At 37.8% G+C, this 27,981-nt stretch overlaps 1 protein-coding gene across 1 annotated transcript; it reads right to left on the bottom strand.

Moving 5' to 3' along the window:
* Positions 1-52: 52 nt before the first annotated feature.
* On the bottom strand, positions 53-27,981 carry LOC100745868 (fibrillin-2-like). Its single transcript, XM_003491057.3, has 41 exons — positions 27,827-27,981; positions 16,902-16,984; positions 16,233-16,340; positions 15,946-16,080; positions 15,754-15,856; positions 15,493-15,677; positions 14,645-14,893; positions 14,241-14,396; positions 13,795-14,079; positions 13,401-13,523; positions 13,062-13,310; positions 12,863-12,982; positions 12,567-12,782; positions 12,040-12,239; positions 11,755-11,935; positions 11,100-11,405; positions 10,600-10,941; positions 10,214-10,339; positions 9,765-10,098; positions 9,369-9,535; positions 8,966-9,294; positions 8,156-8,582; positions 7,571-7,924; positions 7,375-7,488; positions 7,141-7,299; positions 6,770-6,984; positions 6,163-6,520; positions 5,945-6,090; positions 5,732-5,840; positions 5,375-5,659; positions 4,766-5,191; positions 4,270-4,518; positions 3,998-4,201; positions 3,790-3,915; positions 3,356-3,595; positions 3,116-3,288; positions 2,538-2,732; positions 2,358-2,462; positions 1,991-2,143; positions 1,700-1,903; positions 53-1,464 (listed from the first exon to the last, which is right to left on the bottom strand). The coding sequence occupies exons 1-41, from the start codon at positions 27,979-27,981 to the stop codon at positions 1,243-1,245; spliced, it is 8,616 nt and encodes a 2,871-aa protein (XP_003491105.2). The 3' UTR covers positions 53-1,242.

Genomic DNA, 27,981 nt, shown 5'->3' with positions numbered 1-27,981 from the left:
TTGGTCTTGAATAAATTAAAGGGTAGATCAATGAATATTAGTAAAAAGAACGTAGATTTATAATACATATATTTGTGAACCATCTCGGCTGGAATAATCTTCTTGTCCGCGCCGATTGTACAAAATTATCCGTCATAGTCTCAGAAAATTATTCACATATTTATCGTAAGAACGATCGAGTGTGTTCGCCTTAATGACACAATTAAGGTTACACAGTGATCGCTATTAATTAAATTGTACATATTATCGGGTCGATTAACATTACCTTCCTTATATAATTCTCTTTTAATTGTCCTGAAGGCACTTTGTGCAACTGTATGAGAGAAATATAGACATTTATCGAGAACCATCTACAATTTTGGTATAAAATTACCGATCTCGTTATTTCTGTGTTGATAATCTCGATTAACCCTATATGTAGACAATCAAAATGCTGTGAATTTTTGCTATTTGAAATTTTTGCATAAGTTTTGACGTAAAAATATCGAATGATCGAATGAATTCAGAGCGATTTTCGGGTATTTTCGCTAGAAAATAAAAAGTTTATCAAAAGAATTGCCGATGCTAGGGTTAATTTAATCTACGATCTCTACATCAGTTCGCGCTAATTCGTTTTGTTACCTGCTAGTAGACTATAAACGTTTATAAATATATAAAGCTATGTCTGTATATGTATACATCTTTTTCATTTACTTAGGTTTAATAGAAAAATTCATTTCCGTTTTGTACATCCCTAGAGTGTTATTTCTACGTGTAACATGTTACTGCGGGCAGTTAAAACATACGGCAGAGATTCTGAGGGCAGTTTCGTGTTTCCATGTGTATTTTTAACATTAACCTATTCCTTTTAATATTTTTCTACAAAACATTTGCATTCTCGATTATTTACTCGATTATTTCGATCGTTAAATATCAAATGTTTAAAAAAAAACAACATATCTATCGTAAAAAATAAAAATGAACGAAAATACGTAAAAGCAGAGGCAGTGTTAAAGAATCATTTTACATAGCAACGTAAAAAGAAAGAATAAGAATAATTATTTGGCAGTGAGACGACGCGAGTCAGGCTGCAAATGAACACAAATTTCAAAGCGTCTAATTCGAGAATGGAATCGTGCCTGTATAATACTCAGCCCGGCAATCTCTCGTTCCCGCTCGGATTAGCTTCCGTTTCGGTATTCTGAGTGGCAACGTAAAAATTGACTAAAAGAACCGAAACATCGAGCAACGTTTCCCTAAGAATTACTCGGTTACTATTATGTGTACTCTAAAGGTCAGAGGCCTTTCCCAGACCTCGTTCTCCTCGCTGATGCCGTTTCGTGGACGTCCATGGATTACCAATCGGAATTGACCAGGTTCCTTTAATCGATTGCGGAAGTGAAGAGCCGATATTCCGTGCTCGTTCACTATCTCAAAGTGGTTGTCGTTGTTTCCTTTAACTATCGTGTATTCCATGTCTTCATCCTGCAAATAGATACAGAAAATTATAAATTGCAAGAGGAATAATTTTAGAAATAATTACTTTTGAAGTTAACGTTGATAGAAATTAGAATTCTTAAAAGTATTTCTATTGAAAATACATTTTCGCGAAATGAAAGATCATGAAGTTTCTTGTTTGAAATCGGTTTCTCGAAAAATACGCTTTTCCCAATTTTGTCACTCTTCTAACAAATCGACGATACAAAAATTTTGAACGAACCTTGACAGCCGGCTGCAATTTAATGATTCTCATTCGGTGCCGGGTCTGCCTCAGACTGATTTTAAGAACATGTTCCTCGCCATGATGGTGCCTTTTCGCTGATCTGGCGAACCGCCTCTTTATAATTTCGTTTCTTCGTGAACTCAATTCTTGGTCCATCGATTTCGATCGTGAGTCTCTTCTGTGTCTTCCTTTGCCATTGACCTGTTTGAAAAACAGCGATCGACTCTTTTCACCTGTTCGTTTGATCGAAGTAAAATGATTCAGTTTTAAGATCGAGCTTTGAGATACCTTGCAAGAGAAGCAACCTTCTGTCGATATAGTTTTATCATCCGCAGGTGGTATGTGATAAGGATCTGGATTTATCACGAAGGTGGGCGCGTTGCTAATATCCTCGCCGTAATGTCCTTGCGATAGTGGGTTTATCGTCGACAGACAATGACCCTGGTCGTCGAAATGAAAGATATCAAATTCAAATAAAATTGAAGTTTCAATTAAAAAATGCAAAATCCGTGTATTAAAATTAGATTACGAGGTTAAAGATGTAAAATTCAAATATTGAAATTTAAAATACGTAGTTTAAATATTACAACTACATTATTTTACAAATGCGAAATTCTTCTTTTGTATAATCTATTTTTGTTTAAATAAAACGAACCTGTCCAATTCGTTGATATCCAGTGGGACATCCACATATGAAACCGTTAGCTCCATTGGGAGTGCATCCAAAGGCGCAAGGACTTCCGATGCACCCGGCGCTAACCTAAACCCACCAGCATCTCTTCTTTAACATCCATAGTACTTCAAATTATGATTGTTTCTGAACACAGACACTTACCTGAACACATATTTGCAAATTACTATCGAACTGGTAACCATCCGGGCAGCCACATTTATAGCTACCAATCGTGTTGATGCAAGTGTTGTCCCCACATGGAGATGTGTTGCATTCGTTTTCGTCAATGCACTGATTATAGTAAAGATGTTGAACGAATCCTTCGGGACATCCGCAACGGTAGCTTCCCATAAAGTTCTACGAGTGTAATCAAGTAATTAAAAATTTGCTAATCCCAGTAAACATATAGTATATAATACTCCATAAAATTCCAACAGAGTTGTGTAATCTTACTATGATCTTGGAATTTTTATATTTCAATCTTGCTTTCATTTTATCAAATAAAAGGGTTCTTAATATTCTAAGAAATATCTTTCGAGTAATCATATGTATCAATAAAAATTCCATCGTATTTTTCTCAAATTTCAGATATTTTTCGATACCAGAAAAATACAAAAGTGCAGCGGTGTTAAATTTAAATGATGCAGTCTCGTTACTTAGAATTAGAATTTAAGCGAAGACTATCGTAGGTATTTAGATATTCAAACGACGAGTAAGAATCATTTTTCTATTTCGTTTACCTGGCAACCGTGTTCGCACGTGGTATCGTCAGCGCACTCGTTCTGATCCACGCAGATTCGTCCAGATTGATCGAGCTTGAATCCTCTCGGACAAATACAACGGAAACTGCCAAGAGTATTGACACAAGTACCCGGTTTCGGACAAGTTCCAGCCTGGTCGCACTCGTTTATATCTAAAAGATATCGAATTACGTAATTTCCGATAAAGCTGGATTAAAAGTTGTTTAACTTTCTACGAACCATGACAAGCATCTCCATCTTGCGTATAACCTTCCTGGCAGCCACAAGTGTAACTGCCTTGAGTGTTGATACAATTCTGTTGGCACAGATGATTTCCAGTCGCACATTCGTCCAGATCTCTACAACTGACGCCATCAGGATTTAAGATGAAACCGGCAGGACAGGAACAGATGAAACTTCCTTCCGTGTTCTGGCAATTATATTTGCATGGCCTTGGCGTTAGCTCGCACTCGTTTATGTCTGGAATTGGACATATTTCGTGAAGTCAATTTTATTGATAGATAATTGTTGATGATAATATGAGTATATCGTAATGTCATTGGATGTATTTGAAGGAATCTTATATCTTTGTATATTCTATTGAACGCTATGCGAAATCTGTGAATTTTTGTATTTTCAAATTTCTAATTACCATTAATCTAACGAATACCTACCAACGCATTGGGTTCCAGATTTATCAGCCTTGTAACCCTTATTACATACACATCTATAAGAACCAAGCGTATTGATACACAACCCGTTTCTGCACAAGTCAGGAATCGTTTTACATTCATCGATATCTGAAAGAAATTTTCGTTTTCGGATTATATATAAGTTGAGTTATAATCGAAAATTGTTCCACTCGAAGGAAAATTCAAGTACCTTGACCGTCTATTGAAAAACCTTTGTCCAAACAGAGTTCGTTATAATTGTCAGAATCTTTGGATGGACAAATCTCACAATACGGGCCCCAAGCTGCGCCCATTGTGCAACAACAGTCTGCTTTTGTCACTGTCTTTACGTCGGAAGCTCTTGTGGTGCATCTGCCAGCGATCGTTTGCAAGAAACAATAACCTATTCTGCGATCTGAAAACAATGTTGGAACTTAATATCGAGTAGTTTGATACTTGTTTCCTTTTTTTAATTTTTAATACCTATGCAAGATTTTCCATCAGGACTCTGTTCGAAGCCATCATAGCAGAGACATTGATAACTAGCCTCTAGATTGACGCATCGACCATTTCGACATAGGCCTGAATTAATCGCACATTCATCGATATCCTTACACTCGTCAGCCATACCGATTTGTTGATATCCAGGTGGACAGATGCACATAAAGGAACCAATAAGATTCTTGCATTGATATTTGCAACTGTTCGCTGGTGTTGCGCACTCGTCCACGTCTGAAAAGATAATTGTACAGCGTTTAATCCGGTGATTTAATTGTCAGAAATCTCAGAAAAACCATGACAATGTTTCTCGCATTATTTTTTAACATTATAACTACATACTTAGGGGCGAGTAAAGTATAAGTATCAATGAAATGAAAATAAGATGCGCGCGAAAAAATGTATAATGCAAAGAGAAAAACAAGCTTTATATTCCACAAAATGTTTTAAATGATACGTTGTACGTATATAATATTCATACCTATACAATGTCGTCCATCGGGAGCCAAAGTGTAACCATAAGGACAAATGCATCTGAAAGAACCAGGCGCATTGTGACACCGGAACGCGCACTGGTTGCCGATTTCCAGACACTCGTTCACATCTTCGCAAACTTGATTTACTCCAGGAGTGAATCCTTCGTTACAGGAACACTCGAAACCACCGTCAATATTCGTGCACGTTCCATTGCCACAGATATTTTGTTGGGACAAGCATTCGTTATTATCAATGCAACGCCTGCCACTTGCATCTAATACGTATCCAGAGGGACACTCACACCGGAAGGAACCATCAGTGTTGATACACTCGCCACCGACACAGGCATCTGGCATGAACAGACACTCGTTCAAGTCGATCCCTGTGTCATCTCTGCCTGGTCCCTCCGGACATAGCCTTTTGAATTCCTCTATATAAAAAAATGTACACAAAAATTTAATTAGACTAAATTATCTATCGTAGATATAGTATCGTCCTACGTATTTAGTTCTATCGTTTAATCAATGATTTTTATCACCGTTTATTAAGATTTTGAGGTATTTTCTACTTATTGTTATTCTTAAAAATTATTTATAATAGAAGAAGTACTTACCGCTGTCTTCTGGAGGACACTCTTCGCAGTATTTCCCCCACGCTTTTCCCATAGTGCAACAACAATGTTTTTTCGTCATGGCGCCTGTTCGAGGAGAAGAACATCGTGCACCGTGTCTTATATACCGATCGTAACAGAGTTCTTCTCTGACATCGATGCACCGCATCGAATTTGGTTTGTCGCTTAATTTGTATCCAACAGGACATTCACAGATCACTCCTCCTTCTGTATTGATGCAGCGACCGTTTTCACAAATTCCTTGCGTCTCCTCGCATTCGTCCACATCTGATATATAAATTTCAATTATAATTGAAATATTCGAATCACGTTACGTAGTCTGTTGAATATTTTACTCACCGACGCACTTCTTTCTCGTGTGATCCAACTCGTAACCCGGAGGGCAGTTGCATATGTACGATCCCATCAAGTTCTGACATTTTCCTGGTGACGGACAGAGTCCAGGAATCTGATGCAATTATTCGTTTTGTGATATTTTCGACAAGATTTCAGTCAGTTACGATATTGGATTAGTTAGAATCGTGAAAAGTTTTGTTCCTACGAACAACTTACTTCGTGACACTCGTCGATGTCTCTACAGTGCTGACCATCTTGGGCCAACACATAGCCATCAGCACATTCACAGTTGAAAGCGCCAATTGTATTTCGACATCTTCCATTGCGACATAGGAATGGCATTATTCGACACTCGTCGATGTCTGTTCAAAAAGTTTAGACATTTTATTCGTGAAATAAGAGCAGAAGAATTTTGTGGATAAAATAGAATTTACCAGCGCAATCATTATTAGGGCTTAGCTTGAATCCTTGATAGCAGATGCATTTGTACGATCCAAGTGTATTTACGCAAGTTCCATTGTTGCAAATATTCGGATTGCGTTGACACTCGTCGATGTCCACGCAGTTATCTCTATCTCTCGTTAATGCGAAACCAAGACGGCAGACGCACTGGAAGCTACCTTGCAAGTTGTTACATGCACCATTGTTGCAAATTCCGGGTCGTTCGTAGCACTCGTCGATATCCACACAGTCTCGTTGGCTGAGGCCTAGTTTGTATCCTGCTGGGCAAACGCATTCGAAGTAACCTTGCTTGTTTATACATTGCGCGTTGCCACTGCAAGGATTTGGAATCTTGAATGAAAAAATAAAGTAGTTGAATAAAAATATTTTGAGAAATATACCTAAATAAAAATAGCCATCCAACGAAAGAAATCAACACTGAAAAATATACGTATAACTAAATTGTGATATATATTATATAATATAATAATAAAGATATAATTGAATTTTTGTTATCACTTGATTGCTAACCTTTTACATTTAAGGCAATAGTATTTATAGATCGAAAATTATTTGAAAGATTATGTTACGTTGTTTTACCTGCAAACATTCGTTTTCATCGATGCACTGATGCGAATCCTGATCATACACGTATCCTCGATCACACTGGCACTCAAAACTGCCAGGAGTATTCATGCAACGACCGTGAGTGCACATTGTTGGCATAAGGGCGCACTCGTCGATTTCTTCCGTATGATTCGTTATGGGATTCATTATTTGACCTGGTACCATGCCACATAGAATGTCGTGCTCTCCTAAACGATACATTTAATCTTAATAATTAGAGGTTAATTCGTATTAATATGACAATTATTATTAAGCAAGAAGTGACAGAGATTAAAAAAGCAGAACATCGATATTTTATTAATCTCTCTAATGGGTATCTTATTAAAAAGTTTCTCGGATCTTACGAGTTCTATCAGCTGGACATTTCTCACAAGGACTTCCCCAAGCAGCTCCCATGGAACAACAGCACAACATTTTCGTTTGTGGTTGCATCATGGGATTGAAACATTGACCATCCTCGTAATTTAGGTAACACGATTCCTTTCGCATATCGACACATTCCTCTGGGAAAATATTCAAGTTTATTAAATGCCGGAAGTTTTGTTACGCATATAATAACACGAATGATATTTGCTTACTTCCTCCTGGCATTGCCATATATCCTTCCGGACATTCGCAATGATATTTTCCTTGATCGTTGATGCAGCGACCTACTCCGCATATTTGTGGATGCAAAGCACATTCATCTATGTCTATACAGATGCGAATAATTAAGCCATGAGTTTCTTCAGATCCAAAGTACTTAATAATTAAAATAATTAAATTCAATGATACCTATACAACTGGTTTTAGTGTCATCCAAAATAAAGCCCTCGTTGCAGGAGCACATAAAGCTACCAAAAGTATTAGTACAATGACCATTCTGACAAATATTCTCGTGTTCCTCGCATTCGTTGATGTCCTCTAAAATGACAGTCTCCTGATTGGGTCTGTACCCGGAACCACCGGGACATAATTCCTCGAATTCTTTGGTTCCAGCGCGAGGACACTCCTCGCAGCGATTTCCCCAAGCGTTGCCAATACTGCAGCAACAGGTCGCTTTGGTAACTGAAGAAGCTACGTCGAAGATGCACTGCGGTTTTCCGGTACCGTGTTCGAAACCGGTGAAACACATCGATTTTCGTCTATCTGTAATATTAAATTCACTTTAAAAATTTGTATCATGCATCTTTTTAAATGAAAAATGATTCTTTCTTTAAATATTGTAAAATATTACAATTAGTACAAATGGATAAATTTTATACGAATATCAGTTTCCATCACCAGAATTTCCACTTATTTCCATTTCTTTTACTGCACTGAATGCACTGATTTAAGAAGTTAATTCTTAGAAAAATCAATGTAAAAAGAGTCACTTACCTACACAGGCGTTTCCAGCTTCGACTAACTCGTAATAAGGCGGACACTTGCAAATATATTTCCCCTGAGTATTTATGCACGTGCCATACTGACACGACTGTGGATTCTCACATTCATCGATATCTGTACAATTTCCACCTGAACCATCCAACTTGTAGCCTTCGTTGCACTCGCAGCGGAACATACCGAATATATTCTCACACCGCCCAAATACACAGAGATTACTGAACATCTCGCACTCGTTTATATCCACACAAGTTTGCTCGTTATTTTCGTCAGGATGCATGAAGCCCATTTCACATTCGCATCGAAATGACCCAGGGTAATTGAGACAGTGTCCATTTTCACAGAGAGTATTGTCATTGGCGCATTCATCGATGTCCTTGCAGGCATAGCCATCGCCTCTAAAGCCAGCGTCACAGACGCACTAAAACAATTAGGAATCATTTTCTAATTTCTTTTATTTGCTTATGCAATAAAATTGATTATAATAGCGATCCTCTAATTGTTTCGAACATGTACGTATAATATTGAATACGAGAATTCTATTTGCTTGAACTGTATTTATTGAAAATGTTACGTATTGCTTGATTAAATGAATTGCTACTGACTGATCCAATTCTTGAACTTATATTATTTAAATAAAAAATCATATATGTGTGAAGAATTGATAAAATTCTATATCATTATTATTAGTTAATATCATTAGTTAATATTATTAGTTAATATAATATTATTATTAGTTATAATAATAATATTAATAGATAAATATTATTTCACTGTATTTTATTTGATTTATATAATGCGTACCTTAAAGGATCCCTCGGTATTTATACACTGCGCATTAGAATCGCATCCCCCGTTATTCGTTAGACACTCATTGATATCTCTGCACTCAACCCCATTCCCTACAAAACCTTCATGGCACGTGCACTCATATGAACCTTGCGTGTTCTGACATTCCGCGAATTCGCTACAGGAATACGCGTTTAAGAGACATTCGTCATCGTCGGTGCATCCTGGACCTTGGTCTGGCTTCACCGAATATCCTTCTTCGCATCGACAATTGTAAGAACCAATGGTATTGTAACATTCACCATAGCCACAAATGTTTGGCCGCGTGGTACACTCGTCGACATCTGAACAGTTATAACATCTGGGTAATTAAATGTTGGAGATTTTGAAAGTTGACTAATCTCAAGACTACACTTACCAATGCAAGAGGCACTATCCTTGCCAGGGATTAATCCATCGGTGCAAGTACATATGTAGCCGCCAGCTATATTAGTGCATTTTCCTCCGTTACAGATTCGCGGGTTTTCTTTACATTCGTCGATGTCCACGCACGATCGACCATCGAGATTCAACGCGAATCCAGTGCTGTTTAAATGAAAGATGATTTACTATGTATTAGAATATACTTATATTCGTTTAGATGTCTAAATTAATTTTTAGAATTTTAACTTCATTCCTAATTTCACCCATTTTTTAATCCGCCATATTATTTCTATTATAAGAGAATTATATTTACAATCGCAAGAATTAAAATCTTATCTTAACCAATTCTCATTTCCATAACGATAGAAATTTCTGATTAAAGAAAATTCACCTGCAAGAACAAGAAAAGCTTCCAGGCATGTTCAGGCAGATGTCCTCGCAGCCACCGTTGTTGGTAGCGCATTCGTTTATGTCTTCGCAGTGAGACTTCAATCCAGTTTGCTGATAACCATCGTCGCATATGCACTGATAAGTGCCCATCATGTTCTCGCAAACGCCGTTCGAACAGATCCCACTGGTTCTCGAGCACTCGTCGATATCCTTGCAGGACTGCTTGTCAGGACTCAACTCGTGACCAGGCGGGCATTGACATTTGAAGCTGCCCTCGGTGTTGATGCAGGTTCCTCCTCGACACAGTCCTGGTATCTCCTCGCATTCGTTTATATCTGAAATTCGTCATGTTTGTGGATCAATACGATGAGTCGTATTTTGAACACTTGGTTTGAGAAATTAGATCTTCTTAGTACGAGAGCGTTAAGAGATTAATTTCACGTTACATACCCATGCAAATTTTCATTATATCGCTGCTGCGATATCCAGGATTGCAATCACATTGAAAATTGCCAGGCGTATTTCTGCAGGTCCCGTTTCCGCACACTCCATGCATGATCTCGCATTCATCGATGTCTGTACAAGTAACGAGATTGAAACATTATACAAAACATTTTTATACAATTTTATTTAACGTTAATATAAGAAGTCAAATAATAATTAAATTTAGATAAACGCATTAAATACTCGGTAATCTAAATTTTCAACGAAGATAATATACATTATAACTCTGTAACACGATTGAAAGTTAGTAAACTCCAAACACACGAATGAACAAATATAGTATCATTTTCAGCAGTGTAATACCTTCAGCAGTGTATAAATATCTAACTCACCGTTACATTTAATTCCATGTTCGTCCAATGCAAAACCTTGGTTACACTTGCAACTGAAACTGCCAACCGTGTTCTTGCATCTTCCGTTTAGACACATTCCAGGAAACTCGATACATTCGTTGATGTCCTGTTTGTCTGTAAAACCGTCTCCTCTTGGACATAGTTCTTGATGCGCGTGGGTGCCTGGTTTTGGACAGGATTCGCATCTTTCGCTACCCCATGCACGACCCACAGAACAGCAACACAGACTCTTAGAAAATTGTCCTTCTATCGCATTTGTGCACTGTCCATGGCGATAGTCCAAATAACAAGTCTCTTGCCTCGTGTCTATGCAAGTGATATCTGTACGAAAAATAGATCAACGGTTACTCGTAGAAAAATATATTAAAAAAAATAAATATATCAATAAAAAATAAATATTATGTTAGAAAACATACATTTTTTCATATCTAAGTAAGAAGACAAGAATATTTCTTTCAATTTTATTTTTTAGAACTCACGCGTTGCATCTAAAGTTAAACCAGGAGGGCATTCGCAACGATAAGATCCATCGGTGTTCACGCACGTGCCTCCACCTTTGCAGATACCACTGTTTAATTCGCATTCGTTTACGTCCACGCAGTCTTTCCCGCCGAATTTCGCGTAACCCTTAGAACATTCGCAGATTGAACGGTCGCAGAGTTCGCACGGGCTTCCCCAGGCTACACCCACCGAGCAGCAGCACTCAGATTTCAGTGCCAGTCTGGGCAAATTGTACTCGCATCGACCATCTATCATCTTGGTCCAGCAGGAACCTCTCCTGTTGTCTGAGAGGAATTTTAATTGTATTTTCGTTCTTTTATTTTCTCAAAAATTCAATTGAAATTTATTGAAAGGAAATAATAATAAACAGATATCTAATCTGATTTACAAAGAGGCTGCAAAGTATTTTCTGAAGTTCAATCAGTCTCTTAGTTTCGATATATTGTATCACTTTTGCATAATACCATTTCACTCCTTTCAGTACTAAATGTAAATAAAAAATCTCTACTTAGAGTTTACTTCTTCAATTATCCTTACGAAAACATGAAATCTCATAGACATATCAATCTACTCATAAGTTTCCATACTTTCAATTTTTTGCTAATTATTTAATATATATGTTAAATATTATACCCATGCAAATGTGGCCAGTGTGATCCAGAATGTACCCAGGAGAACACTCGCACTCGTAGGAACCCGGAACATTTACACAGATTCCGTTCAAACAAACATCTGGTCCAAGTTCCTCGCACTCGTCGATGTCCTCACACATATGGTTGCCCGTGTTGAATCTCGTGCCAGTCGGGCAAACACACTGTTCGAATATCATGCTTAAATGTTTCAATTGGTCAGAGCGTATCTTCCGACGAATCGTTACACCTAATCAAAGATTGGTTTAACACGCGAGTATTTACTTGCCTGGAAGCTCCCAGGGATGTTTCGACATTGACCACCACTGCACAATGACTCCTCCAATTCACATTCGTTTATATCGCTGCAAACTTTTCCTGTAGCATCTACCTCGTAGCCACTGTCGCAGATGCAACGATAGGTCCCCATAAGATTCTCGCAGCCACCGTTCACACAGATATTCGGATTCTGTGCGCACTCGTTGATATCTATTTTAAGGGACAAGAGAGTAGGTTGACTAATTATAATTTATTAAATTATTGCTATTAATTTAGAAGATATATCTCAATGCTGTCTACGTTCTATCTATAATTAGTATTTATGTAATTTGATATTCTTATAAATATGAAGAATTGAACCTAAATAGGAATTTATCTCTTCTGCCAAATATTGTAACTAGTAATTTACTTTTGTCAGTTTATATACTTCTGCAGATATACATTTTTATTTCTATACTTTATAGTTATTTATATTTTAACAAAAAAATTTTCCGTAAGTACAAGAAGAATGTTTTTCTTATTAATTTCGGTAATTACCATCTCCATTGTAAGTCATTCCTGCGCCATGTGGACACAATGCGTCAAATTCGCTGGTACCCGGGAGTGGACAGGGTTGACATGTGCTTCCCCAGCCCATAGGTTGTCCTAGTATTACAGTACAACAGCAGCAACTTGATTTTGTTACTGCTGTCGATGTAGGATTCGAGCATTGTCCGTCTCTGTACTGGGAATAGCATAGGTCTCTCCTCGTATCTGATATTAATTAGAATATTTCCATGTAAATTAGCTGAAACCTTTTTTAATTAAAAAATAGAAAATAAATCAAGACTAACCTAAACAAGATCTTCCATCTGGTCCCAGATTCAATCCAGAATAACACTCACATCGGAAGCTACCAGGAGTATTGGTGCAGCGACCATTTTGGCACGGGCCACTCAAGCATTCGTCGATGTCTAATCAACGATAAAATCTTTACTTTTCCAATATCAGAGTTGGAAAAAATTTCATTTACGAAGAAATAGGAATACACACCGATGCAGTGACTCTGGTCCGGTCCAATTCGGAAGCCAGAATCGCAGACACATTTGAAGGATCCCTCCATATTCACGCATTTTCCATTCTCACACATTCCACTTGTTGAACACTCATCCATGTCTACGCAGAACGTATTATCTCGAGAGGCTGTAAATCCAGATTGACAAATACAATGATACGATCCTGGTGTGTTTTCACATCGACCGTTTAAACAAATTCTTGGATTGTCGGCACATTCATTGATATCTGCAAATGTACGATTGATTGGTTAATTAAATCTAAGAAAATCATGAATTATTAATTCCATATAGGAAAGGGAAAATAAACTGTGTTTACCGATGCAAGTATTTTTTGTAGGAGATAAAGTGTAACCGTCGTTGCACTTGCATTTGAAAGATCCGTTCATGTTGATGCAATGCCCATTATTGCACATTCCGGTGTCCTGACATTCATCGTGATCTATAGAAAAAGAAGTCAAACAAAAATTCATTCAATACGAGATAATTGGTTTTCTGGAGACATCTGATTTTGATTAACTTTAAGCGTATTTGTTCGATATTAAGATGTTAAGGCCATCGAAATATGTGTTTCTGATGATATTCCACAAATTTACATAAATTTTATAAAGTATCAGCTACCTATAGACACAGACGATACTATCTTTTTAATCTATTTTTTATTTATAATTTTCCTCTCTTTTTCTTATTTTTTTTTTCTTCGAATTTCTTACCCGTGCAATATCTGCCTTCACCAGAAACGACGAATCCCGGCGGGCACTCACACGTGAAGCTTCCTTCGTAATTCTGACAAGTACCACCTTGGCAATATCCCAACAGACACTCGTCAACGTCCTCGCATCTGCCAGCCTTCTTCGTGAATCCAGGATAACAGGCGCACTCGTATCCGTCCTTTGTGTCTATACACTTCCCGTTTCCGCAAATGTCCGGTCTCAGCGCGCACTCGTTTATCGCGATGATCGGCTGCAGTTGTTGCAAGCAAAGCCTGTTGTAATCGTCTATAATTGAGTAATAACACGGATCCCGTTACTCGCCATTACTATCAGCATTATCTGCGCTTTCTGGGTGACTTTATTTTCGTTCGTTCCACTTGAACGTTCATTATTTGTCGTAAGCCTGCTATTTTCGTATCGTTTAGCATTTTTGCCGTTCTACATACCACTTCCGTGATTCGGACAGATGTAGCACTCGTCACCCCAGCCACGTCCCATGTTCTTGCCGCAGCAACAATCCTTCTTGCTCAGCCTCATTGAAAGCCGATTCTTGCATTGCCCGTTTCTGTTCACGGACGTGTAACACAGACCTTGTCTTCCATCTATGATTTTGTCAATGGCGATATCGTTATTGGCGAATCATTTTTGTCGATAATTTTGTTCAATACATACGGTCATTCACAAAAGTTTTCGTATTTTTATGAAAGGTATAGATATATAAAAATAGCCTGGTTATAGAGCGTACGAAGATATTCATGATTGATTCTCATCGATTAATTTTCTATGATGATTTTCATGAATGCACAAGTAAGTCGTTTGTAATTCGTTTGCAATCACTTATAGTTCTCACCGATACAGAATCTTCGGTCTTGGCTCTGGATAAATCCTGGATTACAAAGGCAATAATAGCCACCGTTCGTGTTTATGCATCGTCCATCTGCGCAGATTCCTTCTTCTTGACATTCGTCTCTATCTTTGCAAGAGTTGGTCTCGGGATCTCTGGCCTGACCATCGGGACACTCGCAGGTAAATGAACCCGGTGTGTTCACGCACTTGCCACCCTCGCATAAGCCTGGTATCGCCTCACATTCATTGATATCTAATCAATGATGATATAAAATTAAACCTCAACGAATCTTAAATTTACAGACACCACAAGTTGAAATTTTATACATATAAAATCAAATACTATCTTCGAATTGTTCGAAACGAAAAATTATCACAAGAACAATTCGATAACTTTAATTCTAAATAAATTCCATCAATATCATAATTGTAATCATTCGACTCATTTGTGTCAATTACATGTTAATATATTAGATTGTTCCAAAAGTTCCTTTCGTTTTATAAGGAAATAATAGATGCACGACATTGTTTTATATTATTTATTGAATTACGTATGATCCATTTTGTTTTGTTGCTACAAAATTTGTTCCATTAGTACAAAATGGATCATACGTAATTCAATAAAATAATATAATACAAAAAATGTTGTGCATCTATTATTTCCTTATAAAACGAAAGAAACTTTCAGAATAACATAATACAAAAATGAAGCATACGTATAAGTATAACCGAAAAAAGCGAAATACTCGTTATAACATAGAATTCTTCGTATTTATTTATCATTCTTTCTTCGTGTTTATGAAAATATAAAACTCCATAAATTGTCAAAATTGCAATCCAGTAATCACTCACCAACACACTGGCCTTGGTTAGTCTTCAAGTGACCCAGCTCGCAGTCGAGTCGGGCGGGACACCTTTCGCAAGGGTGACCCCAGCCCTTGCCCACGGTGGCGCAGCACAACTGTCGCGTGCAAACGACACCCTGCAGATTTGCCAAACACTGTCCATTTTTCACTTTCGTATAACACGGTCCAGTTCTAAAGGCAAAGGAAGATTAACGAAATCACTGCTCTCGAACCAATCGAAATATGAGGGCCTTAAATAGTCGCATACCTATAATCTGTTTCACATCGTCTACCGGTATAACCGTAGATACATGCACAACGATCTGGACCAATACATCTTCCTTGGTTCAAGCATGGCTCTCGACAAATTGCTATTTTAAATAGACGATTAAATCACGAATTGTGTCTAGCATAAATTATTGTAAGGAATTAGGCGAAACGATAAGTTTCGATGACTCACGTTCGTTACAAAATTCGCCCTGATATCCATTACGACATTGACATTTGCCATCCACGCAGTTGCCATTTATACAATGCACCCTGCATCTTCCAGACTCACCCCTATCTAACGCGTTGCCAGTTTCGTGTGTAGTAACTACGAGAGTAGACACATGGATTATTTTTAGAAAATTACAATATAAGTAGCTTTCGTTCACTTTTAATAAATACAATTTAAATATTGCAGCTGCCTATTTGGCGCTGTGAACATTTTAGTTTTTCTAAAATTCCAAAGAAATATTCTCTCACCTTTGGTTTGACTGCTGCTGCAAGACGAAGATACTGTGCCACCATCGCACAAGCAAATATTCGGCCTGATGCATCTGCCCAGTGGGCCGCATCGTCTAACGCATATAGCTAAAAAGATATCGATATTTTTCTTTCCATGCTCCATATTTCATAAATCAAGAGATATTATTTCATTAGTAAATTTCAGATTTTCAAACACAAATTATTTAAAAGAAATTATATAATATTTTACATTGCCATAATACGAAAGAAATCTTTATCGAAAGAGGAAAGTCACATATTTCATTACAGGACACGAAGCCATTTGAAATTTGAACTCGAGATCGGTATCGCGACCGCATTCGCGCGCAACCATGCTATATAGAAGCATTGTGGAGACAATGCGATCAACAGGAAGCGTGTAACAGGCCATTAAAGTAATTTCGTTGGAGAAGTCGATCGGTCGTGTCGCATGAACACTCATTTGCTGGTTGCGCAATGGATGCAATTATTCGTCGCGAATGCGCGCCTCTCGATGATCGCGATGCTCCTTTCAGCTTGGCGGTTTCGATAATGAACGCTAAAATTGAATGTACTCGAGCTCGTGAGATCACGTCCAATTACGGGACGTAGAGATTCGATTATGATCGAGCCTCGATTCCAGATACGAGCTACGGTCTCCGTACTTACGAATTACGCAGAGGCCGGTCTCAGGCTTCTTTGACCAACCGGGGCAACAGTAATTCTTGTATCTTGACCTGCACACGTTCGGCCTGGAAAATTAAACGAGCATAAGTGTAATGGGTGGTGAAAGCTGGCTGGTAATAGCTACTCTGGGAAGATTCTTTTCTCTTCGTTACTCTCAGTTGATGTCATTGAATTGTAGGCGATTACAACGGTTTGAATTAGATGTGATTTATATTACATAATTTTAGATTATTATATCTTAACTCTATATTTCGTATTTCACATGTTCATTTCCGATGGTGTTTATCATAGAAAATACAGAATACACAAACGGAGTTGAAATACTTAAAAATTAAGTAACTCGTTACATTATTAAATAGCAGATAATTTGTTAGCGTATTAAAATTATTAAATAATTTAAATTGTCACCGGCAACTTAATTATCCAATCAAGGATTAACTCGTAGATACTATGGTAGATATTTTATTATATAAACGGTCATAGTGATTTTGTGATACGCTAAGAGTGACGTTGCATGATTTATTTAGTAGTTTTATATTTTCAGTAGCAAGATCGAACACTCGTGTACATCGCATCACTGACAATAAATCTGCCTAAGTATACACCGTCATCACTATGCAATTGTAACGATGTTGCATCGCTTGCCTGTAGATGAATGTTTATCAATTCTCATTCAGAAACAAAATTTATCCAAAGCTCTAATAAACAAGCGAGAGACAAAGTGGAATTAAGGAGGGTATTATCCCGCTTTCCACCTTTGAACCCGTAAAATAGCTGCAGAATCGTCGACTAATCATTAACCCTCGACACGTTCGAATAATCAATCTCACGGCTGCCAATAAACGGACTTCGAACCTCTTTGAACCCCCTCCTCTTGGTTCTTTACGTCTGAGCTCAAGATGATCTCATGGATCGAAGCTGTCGTCACGATTGAATAAAACCGCGAACCAGCTAGCCTATGGAAATATGGAAAAAGGACAAAAAAAGGGGGTCGTGTTTACAGGCGTGTAAATACGCCGACGCGAAGTGAGCCGCGGCGCCGAGGCGCGTAAGTGGAAGTACTCAAAGGCCGCCTATAGCAGCTGACGTTAATTACAGGCGGCTCGATGTGAATGGCCGCCTTGTTCCGAGGTGGCACACCGCGTTCTCTTCCCATTTTTTTCTTTTCCGTGACGTCGCTTGCAAGCCGAACGCGTGCCACGACAACGTGTTCACCGGAGTTTGTTCCTTCGTCAGCGAGCTCGGCGCGTTTCCTGCAAAAATTCCGTTTCCGCCTTCTGATAGCGTCACGCGACCCCGTTTCGACACTTTATCGCCGGAATCGTGGATATCAAGGCGAAATTTTCGTTTTTTCAATGGACCCGTGAAACCGTTTTAGATACCTACTTCGTATAAAAGTAACGAAATGAAAGCGAAGAATAATTTTTGTACGATTTTAGCGGCGAGAAAAGGGAGGATATTTCAGGTTGTTTGATATTTCCCTATTATATGAATATATTACATCATCTACATTATTATAACAATCGTTCGAATGATTCTGTGCGTGGGCACGCGCAGCTTTTATGTACTTCGTATGGAAATAATGGAAGCTGGGATAATTTTTATCCGTTTGTAGCGGTGAAAAAAAGAAGATAATTTTGGAGATTGTTTTGTTATATATACTACTGTGCATAATTGTTCCGATAATTTTCGAAAGCCTCCGGAATCCTTTTAGAAACTTCTTATGAAAGTAATGAAAATGAGGAACCATTTATGTATGATTTGAATAGTGAAAGAGGAGTAGTAATTCTTTGAAGGCGTTTTCATACAAAATGTTGCACGTTCCTGCTCTCTTGAATTTGCCATAAAAAAGTGATCATTTGAGATCTAATAATAACATTGACTATGTATCTAACATTAACAACTTATCAAGGATTTAAAATAACAGATTTGAAAAATTCGCGAAATCCACAGAAAAACTAGGATCATTTATCTCAGTCAGTAATTCGTTAAGGAAGGGTATCATTAGGGGCAGCTGTTAAATATTACACTTCACAGGTAATTGTACGCGACGATCGACACGCTTGATTCGCGAGATAATGAAGAGATTTCGGAAGGGGTCGCTGATCTGCATACAGATTGGCTGAAACATTCTCACGACAGTAATTTTCACATCCATCGCGTAATTCTCAACGAACCAACGAGTTCTGGTAAACTGTAATTTTCCAATTAAATCACGCGATAAAAATTAATCATTGTCGGTCTCGCGATAACCACACCTTTCGTGATTTTCTCTTTTCACGATACTCAGGATCCAGTTACCTGGATGATTTATCGTTTCGATATTCGTTTAACTATAAATTTCGTTGATGAGAAAAGGATAAAGTAAGAAGTGTCTCCCTGGGTAGTTTTATAATGATTTTGTGCTATATTTGGTTAAATGTAGTTTATATCAACTGACATAAATATATCAATTATTATTAATAGTTTATGAAATAACATCCAAATTATAAGATACGAGTATTATGTATTACACGTGTATTGCTATTTTATCTTGTGGAGAATTTCTAAATTAATCAAATCAGCGGCCATAAAATTTTAGTAAATTTTCCTATAATCTTTAAATGGAAACAGCTGAAAGCGTAGACCTTCGATCAATCGCTTCGAAAATACCGATCATTTCGTCGAGGCACAAGTGCATTCAATCATTCCAATCAACGAAACAAAGAGAGCACAGAAATAAAACCAGGAGGAAAAATGTTGCGCCCGTTGCAACGTGACCTCCAACGTTGTCCATGGCATCGCTTTAATTCGCAAAATGGTTGGCGGTAACGAAGCGCGCGCGTTCGCGTGCTCGCGCAATAATCCAATAAACTAACTGCACAAACCCTGATGCGTGTCTAAACAGCTTCAGCGGTGGGTGTGGGCTTAAAAGTTCAATTGGAAAGTGCGCTTAATGGATCTGAAACGGCCGCTGGAATGACTCTCCAGATGATGGATTATAGTCCATTAAAATTAAAGCGATCAAAACGCGACTGCGTTGCGTTTAAGGTCGTGCTTCGTTCACACACATACACGCGTCCTAAGATAGAAGAAATAAAAATGGATATAGGAGGCTGAAGTAAAAACGCGTGGACGGAGAATTAGGTAGGGCAAACATCGAGCATTATTTACGATCTCTTAAAACTACATCGAGAGATTAAAGGAGCCTATTGAGGCCAGTCTGTATTACGAAACCAACGGGGATAATATCAACGGGTTATGATAGAAATTTATCGTGCCGCTTATTATCCTCTGCCACTGATAATTACGAAGGGGATTAAGGAGTTCCTTCGACGAAGAATCGGTGACCGCTTGTTAATTGCCGCAATTGACACTTCTTTCGATAAAAGATATGGCAATTTAGCGAGAGAATGTTGCAATACAAGTTATGGAAATGCTTATATTACGCCTAGAACTCGGCGAGGAGTTTGAAAAATTTGCAAAGATTTTTAATGGCCATTAACATTAATATTACGCAAATGAAATTGCAGGCAGTTATTTCATAAACAGCGATAGAATCGTATTTACAGCGATACTTGCTCAGCGCTAGAACTACCAAAGCTGGATTTCAAAATTTTCATTTTCTAATTACCAATATACATATAGATAATCGATAAGTGTGATCATCATTCATCCGCCCAATTTTCTACGTTCGTCATTATAAAAGGTGCTTCCATTTCTTTCGAATTTTCCAGGCTTGTAAGAATATATAGAAACAATCCTTTTACCTTCGAGAAATATTAGCTACTATAGCTCTATAAGCACTTAAAAACCTCAAATTCTTCGAATTTAAAAAGGACAACGAGGGATGACAGGCTTTTCTGACAGACCGTGAACGTCAGGACTTGGCCGAAAATAGGATAGGACCTATTTCACGCCTAATGGGATCATCACTTACATAATTATTCACGGTTAGGCTGGCTGGATTAGCTGGATCTTAAGTGGACCTTTACGTAACGCACGAGGGAGGAAGTGAAAGAGGAACCGTGGAGGGAGGAAAAGTGGCATCTCTTCGTTGCATACCGACACGTTTTAGTTAAAATCGCCGTCGACGAGAATTGTTCGCCAATTAGGATCGGTTCGGAGAATGGGGTCGGACGTAACTTGGATTCGGAGAAATCGCAATTCGGTCAGATAAAACCGTGATGGACCGATAGATATGATGTCAGTTCGAAAGTTGCTTAGCGATGAATAAAGCCAATACGGCGTGAGAATAACAGTCAACGACACTTGTTTCGTGAGAAGTTCCATTAATAATTACAAAGTCAGACGCGCCAATCTTACTGAATCGATGCGTGCGTGCAAAAGATGAATGAACTTAAAGATAGTTGAGAGTTTATTAATGGTGACTAATACTAAATGATATTTTTCTTGTAATTTTTATACTAAAGAATCATTTTTATACTAAAGTATTAAACTTCTATAAGATAAAATGAATATTGGTATAGATAGATTCACTGGGAAGCTCTTGAATAAAAAATGAAATATCCTTGAATACTTGATAATCAGATATCGATACAAAGTACACGCGTGTACACTTGGTTTTCCATTAATTCAAGAATAATTCCAAAAGATACAATAGACATTATTACGAGGAGATATTCACTGGGAAAATTCTCAATAAAAAAAGAGATATCCTAGCAATTGATAATTAATCTCTTGGGGAATACTAATACGTACGTATGCATAGGTTTATTTAATTCTTGTTTAATTCAAGGACTATCCCGAATGTTACAATAGGCATCACTATGAATAGATTATTCAATGGGAAATTCCTCAAGTAAAAAGAAGATGTCTTAAAAGATATCTTTATACTGACATACACGTACATACATAAATATATGTGCGTTCATTTAGTGTTTCTTTAATTCAAAGATACGGATCCAAAGAATACAATGAATCTTATTATAAAAAGATATTTACCAGAAAAATCCCTAATAGGAGAAAGAAATAATAATAAATACTCTAGTAATTAATCAGATATGATTTTTGGCTTTAATAAATGCATTCGTCCGTCTTAACTCTAAGAGATTAAAGCCAAAAGCATGTAAATAGTACGATATCCGGGAATGCGTGTTCTCACACAAAAGTTCGGATCACTTTCGTGTTACATCTTTTCGTGTGTAAACATCTTTTTTTAGAAGGCTTACATAATACTACACGATATCGAGTATTTCAAAATAACATTCATTCACAGATTTCAATTACCATCCATTTTTGCAAATGGATAAATGTCTAACGAACTTTTTATATTCAAGATACTTATTTAGTGCGACAAGAGTAATCGGTAGTTATATTCTCTGAGGATTGTACAGGAAATGATGTTAAAGAGATGAAGTAATGAATCTGTCACTGAGGAAGGTTGTTCACGCAGTGGGCAGAGAGGCGATAAGAAAGTGAGCCACCCGTTGAATCGTTTTCTTCTTGCTTTAGCTAATTTCATTTCCAAACACACGCACACATTCCTTCGTTTTTCTCCAAATAATTCAAACAACTTTTGTCAAACAGAACTATCATAACGTCCCACTTTGAAGATCGTTAAAAATTTGTTCACGAATTTCTATTTATAGAAAGAATAATATTTTTATCTGTTTTCCACTCGTTCGACATTCTTTCCTGTTAATTAATTACTGCAGCAACAAAAACTAGCGTTTGTATCAGCGCTATCGATAAAGCGTCTGTTACATGAAAAAACCAGAGCACAGTGAAACATGGCCTCTTGAAACACTCGAATGTTTCTATACGTCCTTAAAATCAGTCAGCATTCATCTTTTGATCGCCCTAACAAATACCTCAGACTGGTCTCAAATGTTATCAATACGATCATGACGATCACGTCCCATTAAAGTGTTAATGAAATTGCAAAATGTCCTTTATAACGCACGCAACAAACACATTACAGTGCTTTATGGTAAGTGTTCAAAGTTCAAATATTTTCATCAGCCATTCTATCGTACAAAAGTATAAGAAACAAAACATAATCTGTGTTTCACAAAACATAAACGTGTCCAAATTCAACGTGGTTCATTATTCGTACCCGAATTCGCGATGTCCAATTCCAATTACGAATGTCATACACTCACAAGCAACCCATTAACTGTCGAGCATCGTCTTCGAATCCATTGAACGCAGATTAAAAGAGGCGGCATTCGGGTCAACCTTTAACCTACTGGGTACGAGTGTCGTGTATAGTCGACAATCACCAAATGCATGGCCACGACCGATCATCGACTAAAGTTAATAATAGATATACGCAATCGTTCTTGTTCGCGGCCGTTAAGTGACACTACACAGCGGATGAGTACCATACCAAAGAGGTTAAACAGTTTGTCGAAACGTTACGTGTAACTCGGCCTGCTTTATTAATTCGCTCTAGAACATTGTTATCATCGCGTTTGAAGAACAACCGATAAATAACAAAGTTCATCGATTGTAGGGCACGAGTTATCTATCTAGCTTGACTGATTACGGATGCTTCCAACTAGGCAGCCTCTTCTGTATTCTCATCGTGATTTTTCTACGAAGCTAGAATCATAGTTGTTATTTTCAAATACAATAGAACTTTGATAATCTAGTCGTGACATACATTGTTCCGACAATGGCATTGTTCTTATAATCTCGTAACTTCGTTTTCATATGCAAATGCGTCATTTATTTTGTGCTATATACTTATTTATAATTTATTATTATTATCTATTCCCATTAATTCATGTTCTAATAATTGATTGTTCCATTAATTGGTGCACTGATAATCGAGGTTCTAGTGTAGTAGTGCTGCTACTCATATTTACACAGGAATTTACAATTCTCATATGTGTTGTGATTAATATGACAATATAAAATATATAACTAAACATGTGCCACGTATCACATCGTATCGAAAAACAATTCATTCTACTGTTTTCTAAAAGAGGATAGATTATTAGGAATTCGTACGTTTCGACGAAGAATCGATCGATAAACAGGTAAAACGAGAATCAAAATCGAAAGTATATTGAATGTTATCCTATCGGCGATTCCTGTTTCTTCTTACGCCTTAATTGAGTGCTCGAGAAATGTTTCATACGAGGAATGATAATTGATGTGACGGTATTAATCGCGCAGTTGAACGTCAATGGTTAGGTGGAGTCACGTGAAACATGCTTCTAATTGGCCGTGACAAGATACCGGCTAATACGTGTTTATTAATGAAAAAGTTGCTCGAGCGTGACGCTCTGCCGCTTAAGCTGACCGATTCGCTCGATTTTCGGTGGCCTTCCCTCTCAGGGTCGATCATCGTGCGATCAACGCTGATAGACGCGAATTTGCCCGACAAATTCAGTCGAATAATTCGACGTGGAGGATGTTTTATGACCGATCATTAGGTCTGTGTTTCTTGCCTTGCCTTATCTGTGGGTAGTAATCACGTGAAAATCACAGACAAAGAACATGATAAGCAATTTTAAAATTCAATAATTAATTCCATGATACTGTAAACCTTCTTTCGATCGATTATGAGATTAAATACGTATTTCGAATATTTAAACCGTTTCGTTTCCTTCCTATAAAATTTCATCCATTTATCGTTCTGAATAATTTTGAATCGTAACATTTTTAAGATACATGTACCATATATTTGTCTAAATTTCTCTGTTTATGTAATCGATATAAGAACAGAACGAATTTGCAATCCAATATTTATCACAGATCTGTAAGTCGTTTTTCAGAAAGTTCTTCGATTATCTTAAATAACGTTGATACTTATTTCCGTAAGGAATTAAATGGTCGGGAAATTCAAACGGTGACAATTAGAGGAACTTTTTCGCGGCTGTGAATGGCAACAACCTTGTCCGTAAAACCACCGATTGAATTGACGTTATCGCCTCGGCTAATGTCCCGTATTAAGTGAAATCACGAGACTCGCTGGTTATTCCGATTTTACTTATTTCTCGCATTCGAGATCCACCGGCTGCGGCGCCGCGGCAAAGATCCTGTGCGGTGCCACTATCGCGTGCAATGAGCTGCCAAGAATCTTTTACCGTAACAAACTAGTTCCTCTGCTGCCAGCTATACGATACCCTCGCTAATGTCCAATACTTTTCCGCAGGGGCCTGGCTAATACCGTCAGTTGGAAGCTTTTGTATAATAAACCGTCACAGACTCTCTTTCTCTTTCTCTCTCTTTTTCTCTATCTATTTGCGCCAGCATTCCGATCACCGATCAATACCTTCGTTTTTTCGTGCCTCTCGTTTCTTCTAGATAGAATCGTGTATCGAGGAATCAGGAAGACGTTCCATTTTTCAAGAACGTGCAAGAATCGCGGTTGACGGCTGTTCTTCTTGCTTCTTTGTGGAAGCAAAATAAGATTGGTTAACACTAGAAGTATCGAATCTGTCAAAACGATTGGAGATGTTTCTCTGTTTTCTTGCTTGATGAAAATACGTATGTGATTTTGTCAAAGTCAATCTTGAATTTTATTTACGTAAAAATATGATCATCAGATGAGAGGAAACTTAAATGCAACTTAAAATGTACGAGTATATGATGTAGAAAATGCCTACAAATGTGAAAAGTACTTGCTATATTATTTAGACGTAACAAACCTTTACTTAGATTCCATTTCTTCGCGTCATGTCTATAAAGATATTTCTAATAAAAATTATACACGTTGGTATCGTATCGAAATATATCAACCGGGCATCTTTCACAAGCAAATTGCCTCTTTCATCAAAAACATTCAGTTTACTTCGTCACTAATGGTTTCAAAATATTTTACATAACACGTACAATGTGGACATAAAAGTTTTCTGAGGTAAGCGTTCGAGCACTTTCATGAGCCAATGTATATCAAGCGATTTTGCGAAATCGCAGATTTTGTCAGATCCAGAATCTCGTTCTGGGCATAGCGACGCGTCGCGACGAACCGCCTGCGATAACTCTTCTAATTGGGTTATCTACGCATTACATTACGCATTCGCAGTTTAATCCCCATTTTTCCTCTCCGTTTTTTCCCTCGCCTCTTGCTCGCACTATCAGAAGGCAAGGTTTCATGCGTTCGCGCGATTTCCCGCGTTCCGCGTCAATTCCAAGCGAATCCAAACGGATGATGGACCATTATTATCCATCCATTAGGCCTAATTGACCATAGAGTGTTTCAAGCCGGAAACGCTTTTCACGGATCCGCCTGAGAATACGTCTTGCACCGAGTTTCGTCACGCGGCGATTTAACTTCAGCTTCTCGCTGAACACGACCTTCGAGTAGACAAGCTTAATTCGTCGTGTGTAATTAGTCAGGCTTTTCACCGGTTAATCCAGGAAACCTGGTCGATCCGCTACGTCGCGATCGTTATTCCGTATTTTATAATCGTGCGTCGCGTGAAGTCGTTTAGAAATGAAAGTGACTTCGAGTTAACCCTGGAACTTACAGCTAAAAGTAAATTTTATGCCCTGATCGTTTATGTTTGATACAGCATTTGTCGTCGTTCTAATAGACTGGCTGATTCGCTTTAACTTTCTATTCGAAAATTGAAAGCACGAAATCAGAAGTGACAAATTTTCTCGACGTATAATCGGATTTGAGGTGTAAATTGGTTTATATTAATTTCAATTTCGTATCTTTTATTTAATTGCTTTGTCAAGTATTTTGTTTTTTTTTTATCATTTTTATCGTAAATAGGTTTCTATTACAGTTAAGTTTCAGTTGATGTAATATTTCCTTTCGATTTTTACCATAAATTTTAGATTACGAATCTTCATCGTTGCTAGAGTCAAATTTTTGTTCAACTGTTCTGCTTGAAGCAATTAATTCCAAGGACAATAGCGGTGTCACAAGTGTTTAGTTGCACAATTGCATGTTTGCCACATTATATTTTGAGATTGCATCAAGATCGAGCGTTTATGATTGATAACGAGCCGCAATGGTCTTTTATCGTTTGCTAGGTTTCTTTCAATCGGTCTCTTTGGCACCAACTGAGTGATCTTTGCACTTTCCTTGATCTCGGGGTGAAGTTTCTAATTTAACAAAATCATTACGAATCATTTTCGCGATATTGCTATTATGCAAATTTACGAAATATATTTATTGGCGAAAAATTTATTATATGATGCTTAAGACGAATGTGGAGGAACTGCATTTTTTTCACAGAGGAATGTTTAAAATGTTCCTATATCGTGTCCTCGATGCGAATAAAAAGAAACAGGGGAAACGTGATAAACATTATGCTGGCCCGAAGACGCGCGATATTACGTAATTCGAATGAAAAAAGAAACTAGAACGTACAGTTCCTTGCCGAAGCTATTTCATTATGTTCCTGGTCCACGGCAAGTAAAAATAGAAACGAGCTGAAGAAGAGTCTTATCACTGGCATTGTCATCTTTGGAACTCGGGGACGTGTCAAACGTCTATCACTTGCCGCCTGAGAATTCGGTCATGAACCCTCCTTATTACTTCGATAATTACGATACTTTTGACTGCAATTCCCAATTACATTTTCATCTACAATTTTATTGGATTCATCCAGAAGATAAAATGAATCTACGTAAATATTGTCTATCGCATGGTCACATTTGCGCAAAAAATTGCGTGAGTCTGAATAAAACGCTCATAAACGTGAACCGGGAAGAATTAACAGTTTCAACAAGAATTCTCTTCCCTCCGCTCTAGAACAAACCAATAAATAAAAAAAGGAGCCAACAAACCATAAAAATATTTCTCGATTATCTACCCCAAAATTTCAAGATACACGCGGCATATCCTTAGTGATCACATCTCAGACACTTCACGAAAATTACTGTGCCCCGCGATTGTGATCGATCGTTCGCGAGCGCGATATCTCGGATCGCGATGCCCGCAGATTGGCCGGTTCGCGTTTCATGGTTTTAGGGATGCTCTATAACTGGATACTCACCCGACAGGCGGCACCGATTGCAAAGTGTTATCCAGATCTTGGGTCGGGCTGGTGGTGTATCGTTGTCCCGTGCTCGAAACATCTCGAGGAACGATCAGCAGTAACCAGGTAGCAAGGATCAACGCCACGTTCGGCATTTTGGCGGGTGGCGTCAT

Source organism: Bombus impatiens, unplaced genomic scaffold (assembly GCF_000188095.3).
Source record: "Bombus impatiens unplaced genomic scaffold, BIMP_2.2 scf_0498, whole genome shotgun sequence".
In the NCBI taxonomy this organism is placed as follows: domain Eukaryota; kingdom Metazoa; phylum Arthropoda; class Insecta; order Hymenoptera; family Apidae; genus Bombus; species Bombus impatiens.
The sequence above is the reverse complement of the archived record's forward strand: the minus strand, read 5'-3'. Positions and strand labels throughout refer to the sequence as shown.